Source organism: Hylaeus volcanicus, unplaced genomic scaffold (genome assembly GCF_026283585.1).
Source record: "Hylaeus volcanicus isolate JK05 unplaced genomic scaffold, UHH_iyHylVolc1.0_haploid 11886, whole genome shotgun sequence".
NCBI classification, from domain to species: domain Eukaryota; kingdom Metazoa; phylum Arthropoda; class Insecta; order Hymenoptera; family Colletidae; genus Hylaeus; species Hylaeus volcanicus.
The window spans coordinates 1-9,887 of NW_026532909.1; the positions used below are offsets into that span (position 1 = coordinate 1).

The 9,887-nt window shown below is 40.3% G+C and overlaps 1 protein-coding gene across 1 annotated transcript; it reads left to right on the forward strand.

The window, feature by feature from the left end:
- The first annotated feature begins 7,586 nt into the window (after nucleotides 1-7,586).
- On the forward strand, nucleotides 7,587-9,499 carry LOC128882472 (uncharacterized). Its single transcript, XM_054134070.1, has 5 exons — nucleotides 7,587-7,789; nucleotides 7,864-7,926; nucleotides 8,026-8,253; nucleotides 8,338-8,391; nucleotides 9,151-9,499. The coding sequence occupies exons 1-5, from the start codon at nucleotides 7,705-7,707 to the stop codon at nucleotides 9,402-9,404; spliced, it is 684 nt and encodes a 227-aa protein (XP_053990045.1). The 5' UTR covers nucleotides 7,587-7,704; the 3' UTR covers nucleotides 9,405-9,499.
- Nucleotides 9,500-9,887: the final 388 nt, after the last annotated feature.

Here is a 9,887-nt window from a genome sequence, read left to right on the forward strand (position 1 = left end):
AAGCCTCGAGCAATCGAAGCCGATCTACGAGTTCGTTGGGATCGTTCCAGTGAACGTAATCAATGTTGGTTTTGGTTAATCTCATGAAACACGGTATGCCTTTTCCAACTTTTTTATCTTGGAATAAAGGTTTGATTACATGGTTATACTTGTATCCTCTGTTGCCTAATGTTTGACCATACGAATTTTGCTTGTGCTTATGCGCACTCGTTGTGAGCAGTATGTATTTGCGTTCATCAGCCTCAGTGTAAATGTCGTTATCTGGAGTTTTCTTGAATATCAGTTAATAAAGGCCGGGTGTCCCCGAATATCGTATGCCATCGATAATTATGTTATCCGCATTGTCCACGTCAACATGTTTGTTACCGAGCATCAGTCCATCATTGGTGAGATAAAGACCGTACACGTAATCCATACCAACGTCTATGTCGCCGCGTAATACAGGTGCGATGTATTTTTGACTCAGTGGACCTAGATGATTATGTACCGTTTCTTCGCCTTGCGGCGTTTGCATTGGCTTCGAACAGATGTCGAGAAATAGCTGTTTGGACTTTCAAAAACATCTTCGTTTGCTAATCGTTTTGTTGTTGTTGTTGTTGTTGTTGTTGGTACTGTCTTAATCGGTGTAGAGGTCGGTGTAGAGGCTATCAGGTTCATATCGGGTAAACTGCTTAATCTTGAGTTTTTTATATTTGGCGGTTTCGAGAAATTAAACCACAAATTTGATTGTATTTTATCCGATTCCTTGATATTCGGAGTGGATAATGGTTCGCTTCAGATATCTGTATTATTGTGTAGATCATAATTTCTTAACGTGTTACTGACAATTGTCTTCAGTGGTTCAGTAACAGGTTTAAAGTGTTTTTCCAATACAATCTCTTCGTCAATTTTACAAGTTTTCAATTCGCGATACTTTCTGCGAATCAAATCGCTCGTTGTTGCAATCTGTTTCGCTATCCTCTCACGATCTTCGACGCTGTTACTGCTCATGTTGGAACACTGCTTTCTCAACGTATCGGATTTAACTGGACGTGTTACGACATTGCAAAGTCATTAAATCCTTTTCTATAGCGACCATTCCATAAGGCACTGTCTTTGTCAATCACTACAAATCCATATTTTTCTTGCCAGCAAGCGGTACACAATTTGCAGAAATTCTCAAAAGACATGTCTGTGTTTACATGATCGTTGTATACATGCTTCAAATTTGTACCATCTTGTTTGAACATGATCAGCAGGTTCGCGTTGTCGCGTATCAGATGCTTCGGTATCTTCGCATATGTCTGACAAAGATAGAAACAGTCAACGTCCGAGTGCCTGCCCATTGCAAAGTATTCTATTACCGCGTTTTGCTTATCGCATGCCACTTCATCAAAGATAAATATAGAATTCGGTAAAGCTTCGTTGTGTGGTACGACGTCGCTGTTATTCGAAAATGTAAAATAACCAATTTCGTCTATCGACGAGAATATATTTTCTAGATATCGATATTTCGGTTGTTGCAACGATTTCGAGTACACGTATACGTTTTCGAAGCGAACACCGTGCGGATTTTCTAACAAACTAATCAACACGTTCATTTTGCCGCAATTCGATGGGCCGCAGATGATACCACGTATAGAGGTCGGTAGCATATTTCCATGTTTGCGTACTTCTTTCTCAGACTGTGCCTTTTTGTCTACATTAGTCACTCTAATCGTAGGTGATTGACGTACAAACCGCATCGTAACTGTGGTACAAAATGAAGGAAAAGGTGTGTGTCGATGTTGAGGGGGGGGGGGGGGGTATTTATACTAGCGAGACCCATACGTCTCAGTCAGTGTAGAAATGGCTTTTGTTCTGATCGATGGTGATACACTGTTCAACTTGACTACGGAGCAGCTGGAATACGTGCCAAAGATAGTACTCTTGAATCAGTTCGCTAGCGACATTCATTACGCGTGGGATAAACTGCCGAAACATATAAGAGCTGATCCTGAAGTCCAGTCTTATCGCAGGTATCTCTTACATTACAATCGGCCGGATCAGCGTACGCACATAGACGGACCAACGCCTATGAAAAAAGATTGTTACCTATGCATAAATGGACAGGAGCAGGACTTGTAAATACTCTAATAAACAAATTACCATTTGAGCTACACGTACCAGGGTATCAATTTTGCGGACCGGGTACACGCCTGGAAAAACGTTTAGCACGCGGCGATCGAGGTATAAATCCGTTGGATGCAGCTTGTAGAGAACACGATATTGCGTACTTTCGATACAAAGATTTGACCAATCGTCACGAGGCAGATCGAATTTTAGCTGATCGAGCACGCCAGCGCATAACTGCGAAGGACGCTACATTCGGCGAAAGGGCGACTGCTGCAGCTGTTTGGATCGCGATGAAAGCTAAGACGAAGCTTGGAATGGGGTTCAAGAAGAAAAAGAGCGATAGTAAGAAGAACAAGGGGGAGCGATCTCCACCGATAGCAAAGCGTGGCGGTACCCTACCGTTTCTCCTTCCCGCCTTATCAGTTAACCGGTGGTGCTGCTGGCGTGGCTAAGGCCGTGAACGACGCCAAATCTGCGCGAAAACAGCTGGAGGAAATGCAACGGCATAATCGTGCTATGGAAGGTCGCGGAGTACATCTCGCGCCGTACAAACGCGGACGAGGAGTTCTAAAGAGAAAAAAAAAACGTCAAAATTAAAATGCCCGACGGTGTAACCACCAACGTACAACTACAGCATCTGGCAAAGCGTATGCGTATTCCATATTTCAGGGGTATTTTTATGCGCAATACTTTACCAACAGATGGGATACACAGGAACGAGAGCGGGATCGTAAATTTGGATACTTTCGAGGGATCTGGTACTCATTGGGTTGCGTACGCGAAACGGGGAACTCGCACCATATATTTCGATAGTTTTGGCAATCTTCAACCGCCGAGGGAACTGATACAGTATTTCAAGAATAGCGTAATCGAGTATAATCACAGGCCTTATCAGCGCTATAATCAAAGCAATTGCGGACAGCTATGTTTGCAGTTTCTGCAGACGGTTGACAATCAATTTAAGGGCAGTCATTGCACGCTTTAACTCCAGTATTCGTTTGAACATGTCGCTGACGTTAACGCTCACCGGCCAAAGTAGCATTCTCGCAGTAAGCTATTTTCCGTCCATCAATCTGAGCAATGGTGATTACGAGCTCGGTCTTACGGACTTTGAGACTTATTACACCATACCGAATGTAAATTTGTCGAATAATAAATTTTACTACGATAACGATGATAAGCAAATCATTATTCCGGAAGGATCTTACGAGCTGGATGACATTCACATGTATTTACGACGATCGCTTTCGCAGGGTAACGATGGGAACCTCCTGATACTTAGAGCTAACAACAATACGATGAAGAGCGAAACCAAGTGCGATTACAGCATTAATTTGACCAAACCCAATACTATTGGCTCGTTGCTGGGGTTTTCGACGAATCGATTGCTGCAACCGCGAAAATGGCACGAATCGGATGCGCCAATCAATATAATGAACGTAAATATTATTCGCATTGAATGCAACGTGACGGCTGGTGCTTACAACAATAACAAGAGCGTGCACACGATACACGAGTTTTCGCCTACCGTTCCACCTGGATATAAGATATCGGAAAAACCGACACAGATCATTTACCTTCCGATCACTGCACGAACCATTTCGGATTTGACGATTCGCGTCGTGGATCAAGACGGTCGATTGTTAGATTTTCAAGGGGAGCAGATCACCGTTCGACTGCATGTACGGAGACAACGGCCGTAGTGGGAGATGCTTGTATTGAACGAAGCGGAGCAGACGACACGTGAAAACAAAGAGAAAACAATTCGATCGCCTGCGAAACTCACTGTATCGAATATTGACGGTCTAAAACCATTGGGCGAAAAGACAATTCGATCACCTGCGAAGCTGACTGCATCGAATGCTGAATTTCTGAAATCGTTGGGTTTCGTTGTACGAAATGGCTAATATCTTAAACATTAGAGGTGAACCGATCTTTGACGACACCATCGCCAAGATTGAAACTCACACATACAACCCATACGCCAACACAACGTTTGAGCACAACGATGAGATACGAATACCTATACAACAGCAGGATTTATACACGTTGCCATGCGAGAGCTTTCTATACGTTGAAGGAAGATTCAGAATGTTGGATGGATCACACAGTCAAACATACCGATAGGTTACTTTAACTTTTATGTACCGTCACGATTATGTATCGTCACGATCTCATTCTTATACGCGCGCGCAGTGATAATAATTGCATCGTTGGAGATTCCACGCTGGAACCGGTGGTCGAATTATTAAAGATACAGTGGCGAATGCCTCACGTCGTACTGAATGATACGAATAAACTATCGTTGTTGCGAATTTTGGAAAGCGGGCAATACCTAAGCATGAGTTTTCGTTCGTGAGACCTGTACGAGTACCCTTTCTAAAGTACGACAAAACATTCTTGGGCCGTTAAAACTGCGACTCAGCTGGAGAAACCGCGATACAGATATGCTATTCTTTTTGATATGTATGCACGTTTTCGTAAAGCTTATTACGGATACGACTGTTACGAAACGCTTTGCAACACGGACAACTTTTTGTTGCATGGGCCGTTTGTAGTCATCGATTGCTCGCGACAGAACGAATCAATCAAGAGCGCCACCGTAGATGTGCGAATAGAATTTGATTGCAAAGAAAACGTGCGAGCAAATACTACCGCGTACTGTCTTATTTTGCATGATCGAGTCATCGAATACTGTCCATTGTCCAACGTTGTGCGCAAAATCACATAAACTGCAGCATCAGCAATATTTGTAATATGTAAGACATGGACACCTCGCATTGTGGCGTAGTTTCAAAGATATCGTCACGATGGTACCAACGTTTGTTGACATACAAGGGTTCACCGACAGAACCAGGTTTATCGTAAAGGAAGTGGCGGTGTTAAGAAAAGGAACCATTCTCATCCATTACATTTTCAAAAGCCCGTATCCATGGAATTCACTATCGGTAGCCGATAAATCTCGTACTTTTTGGGTGGCGGGAAATCATCATGGACTGTCGTGGGAAGATGGTTTTGTTCCATACAGTATGGCGAAACAATTGATTACAACGGCAATAGTCGACGACGACGATGCATGGCCTATCGCATATGTCAAGGGAAGCCAAAACGTGACTGGTTGAAAAATTTACTTGATAGAAATGTGAATGTAACTATTGAGACCATGGATGCTGATTACAAAGATATCGCGTGTTCGAAAAATCTTGATGTTACTAATACCATGCGATGTATAAACCATGTAACGAATTGCGCTTTACAAAATGTATTTAAATTATACAACTGGTGGTTGAAATACCAGAAATAAAAAATGTATCTATTTTTTTTTGTTGAAATTGACTGAATTGTTAACATTAGGTTTAGATGGAATACAGTTATCAATAAAGAAAAAAAAAACCATGGATATATGCGTCTTTCTTTCTAGCGCATTTCCCCAATATCATATTCTCATCCGGTGTAATGTTTGTCAGCATCCCCGACAAATGCTGATGCCTACTCAACAGTTTTATATTAATTTACACGAGGGCGTCTCGGTTTTGTCTTACGCTCGATTATGCTGAGTCTGTCAGGGAACGTTTCCGTTCGTTAAGGGGCTTGGAACATCAAAAAATGAAAATAAACACTTTTTTTTTTTTTATTAAAATTTAAGCGATTTTGAACAATTCTACGCAAAGAAAATTGAATTTGGAGCACTAGAAGTGATAAAAAAAAGTTCAACGACATGAACTTAGTAAAAAGAACGCAATAAAACTGTAAAAAATATAAGGAAATACAACTGACAACTTTCTCGAAGAGAAAACAACGACAGTCAAATTTGCGGGAGACCGGAGACGCGGTTACCTTGGTCACAGTCATAGGGTACTGTTTTCTAGGGTAAAGAAAACAGTAAATTTCCGAAAAACAGTGTTTTAATCGATTTTGATCAAATTAAATACGATTTGATAACATTTCTATCGATAATCGAACGGGAAATAGAAATTTTTAGTTTCTTGCGTCTCCTGAAAACTTAGGTTTTTGATACCAAGGTACACTTTTCTCAGAAACGGTTACGCTGATATGAACCAAATTTTTTACACGTGTTTTCTGATAGTTGGGCCTAATTTACACCGAGGATTTCTTTGAAATTCCAAATATTTAACTTTTTAAAAATGTGTAAAGTTGACAAAAAAAAATGTATAGGTTTGCGCGGTGATAACTTTTTTGGAATCAAAATATTGAAAACATTTTATTTTTAAAAAAATTTTTTTTCCACTTCTAGTTCTCCAAATTCAATTTTCTTTGTGTAGAATTATCCAGAATCGCTTAAATTTGATTAAAAAAATTTATTTAGCAAAATTTAATCTCTTCTTTCGATTCTGTTCATTCACATACGGTTTCTTCCTAGCTATTCTTCCATTGTAACCACTATCTTTTAAGGCTCTGCGGATTGTTTGGGGACGTACCTTCTTCCCAATCTCGTTTAAGAGCTCTGTTTCTAATTTTGGTGCACTAAGTGAAGGATCCTTCTTTATTTTTCTTATTAGTTTCTTCTTATCACGTGCATCCAACTTCTTCGGTTGGCCCTTTTGGGGTATAGAGTCTATACGATCCTCGTATTTGAACCGTTTGATGATACCTGCCACTGTACTCTTACTCATGTTGAGTATGGAACCAATATGTCTACATGATTTCCCCTTTGCATTTTGAAAAATCACAAGTTGTCATATATTATACGTGGTATTGCTTTTGCGTGGCATTATACACGTGACGTAACGATTATCGAAGAATAACTGATGAAATAAGGCTTGATAGCATCATCCAGGGCCTACAAGCTCTACTCTTGTGAACTTGAGCCCGATTTTAACTCGCGCGCGTAAGGGGTGATGGCGCTACTGTCACTCCTTTCGCGCCATTGAGTTCATATTCTGTGTACGTTTATTCTATGGCGAACGCGCTCGGCAAAGTGCGGCAAAATTTAAACTCCATATGTTCATAACGTGATAGCGAGTGCATGCAAGTGCATGGTGCAAGTAAGTGCTGTGTGCTGCTGTGTGCTGTCGGTTCTGCGATAGTGTTTTTAGTTCACACCGATTATGGATAATAATAAGAGGTAAATAGTTATAATTTTTATAAAAATACTAAATAATTACTAAAAGAAAAAATACGACTTTTATATATTTTGTTACAATACGAAAGGGCAGGGTGGGTTTTTCCCGTGGTTTCTTTTGTCCTGCTTTGTCCTTTCCTTTCAATTCATTTCAATTGCATTTTAAAAGCATTTGAGGTGTCCGAATACTTTTTCGGCTCACTGTACATTATTTATTGAAATGATACCTAGAAAAAATTTCGAAATTATTAATTATTAATTTTTAATTATTAAAAATTACAAAATTTTTAGTTATTAATTTTTAGTTATTAATTTTTAATTATTAATTTTTTCTTTATGTAAATATGTATTTATAGGTCCCACAAAAAATGTGCTGTACTGGGGTGCACAAACACCAGGCAGCCGATGTTCAGCTTCCCCTGCTGTACTGCCGAAGGACAGCGATAGATGTTTAAAGTTTAAAATGGCTTGAAGCTTGTGGAACGGAAGATCTATTCCAACTCCCTCCCAACCGGTTGAGAAATCGAATGGTTTGTGGGGACCACTTCGAAATTCAATACCGCGTTGGATCAAAGCTTACAAGTCATGCAGTACCAAGCTGCAACTTACCAGGTAATAATTGACTATACACTTTTTAAACAACATTTAACAAATTATTAATGAAAATATTTATTAAATTCTATTAGCACCTGCCACATCTATCGAGCAACAAGTGGAACTTGTAATGGAAATTGAAGAAGAAGAAGAACGTATGTTTTTGATCTTAATACACTTAATACGCCACATATAGATGAGAAGACCTCCAACATTAAGTGTATATATAATGTTATACAATCTTGTTAATATAGGTCAACCTGTGCTCACCGTTGGATACCAGGACAACGTGGGACCAATGGACAACGTGGGACCTAAGGACAACGTGGGACCTAAGGACAACGTGGGACCTAAGGACAACGTGGGACCAATGGACAACGTGGGACCAATGGACAACGTGGGACCTAAGGACAACGTGGGACCTGGGACCAGCAGAGACTCCGACGCACTTGCCTATAATGTGCTTCCTGGATCATCCAGAGGTGAATGTATTACCTTACAATAATATTATCTTCTATTGCATTCCTTTTTTTAGTTATGATATTAATTCTTTGTTACAATTACAGGTTGCACTGTCAAAAGGAATCAAGTTCAACCAGCTATCAGGAAAGGCCTTAAAGGTATTAAATATTTTAAAAAATACTAGATGTAATAGTTAAATATTATATCTACCGGAAAGCTTTGTCCGTTTCCATCACAACAAGTCTCGACACGTAAGCACATATTTATTTGGTGCATGTGTGCCTCTCTATTTTTATTATATTATTTCATACATACTGACATAAGCAAAATAAGTAAAATAAAGTTGATTCACGTTAGTCTTGTGTAGTGATATGTGCTTACGTGTCTCGACTTGTGATAGAAACTGACAGAACTCTCCGGTAGACTTACAAGGAATATATTTGCATATATTTGCAACGAAAGGTGCCGTATGGGCTATGATAGTTTCGGAGATAGATTTTCTTAATAATACGTTCCATCCGGGGAAAAACCGAAAAAGGAGGATATCCTTTTACTCGCTTATATATTATCACAGCCGACTCTAGTACTAGCCGCGCTGAGAAACGTGGCAACACCGCAAAAAACCAGATCGGGAGTCCTATTTTCCAATATGTAGCCAATTGTAGCGAGAGGCCAGGAGGCTGGTCGAAGATGATAGCCTATCAGTGATAGGGTAGCCGGACTCTCGCACTGTTGCCATTTTTATCTCAACATGGCTAGTACTAGAGTAGGTTGTAATATTATATGAGAGCGCCATCTGAAACAAATTAGGCGCGATATTTGAAGCAGATTATACTAATTCAACGCCCCCCCCCCCCTCCCCTTTAATTTCAATGTAATACATAAATGCATTACTTATATATATTTTCTTTCCACAGGTGACATCCTGAAAATGATTAGGTCGAGCAACTTGATCAAACCCAGGAAGCTCAAGATCTACAAGGCTGTGGCCAGGATTTTGAAATCTGCGAGGCAATTGAGGCGTCGGAGATCTTCGGTAAGACAACGCATCGGGAAGATTGAGCATCTCGTGCAGACCGGTGTTCATCAGGTTTTAGAAAGCCTGCCAACACCCCTGCACGCGATGCTCTTGGCCCAGATGCGCAACGCGGACAAACAAAAATCGGCGTGACGCTTCACCGAAAAAGAGAAGCTATTAGCTTTATCTATTTATAAGCAAAGTTCTAAAGCGTATCGATATTTGGAAAAATTATTTCTTTTGCCAAGTATCGAAACTCTTCGGAAACTAATATCGCAAATTCCATTAAAAGCTGGAATTTGCGATAATGTTTTTGAGGAACTCAAACAGCAGTGCGAGTTATTTACTGACCCAAAAAGCAGATACGCATGTCTGCTTTTTGATGAAATTAGTTTAGCACCGTCGTTGCAGTATAATCCTACAATAGATGTTATTGATGGATTTGTAGATTCCGGGTTTTCACGTAACTTAGATATCGCGGATCATGCCACAGTGTGGATGCTGAAAGGCATACACGGTGTGCGACCTTGGAAACAACCTGTTGCATATTCATTTTGTAAAGGTTCCAGCTCAGCTGAGAACCTTGTTCGTATGTTTAAAAAAATAGTTCGCCGTGCAAGTCAGGCCGGTATAGTA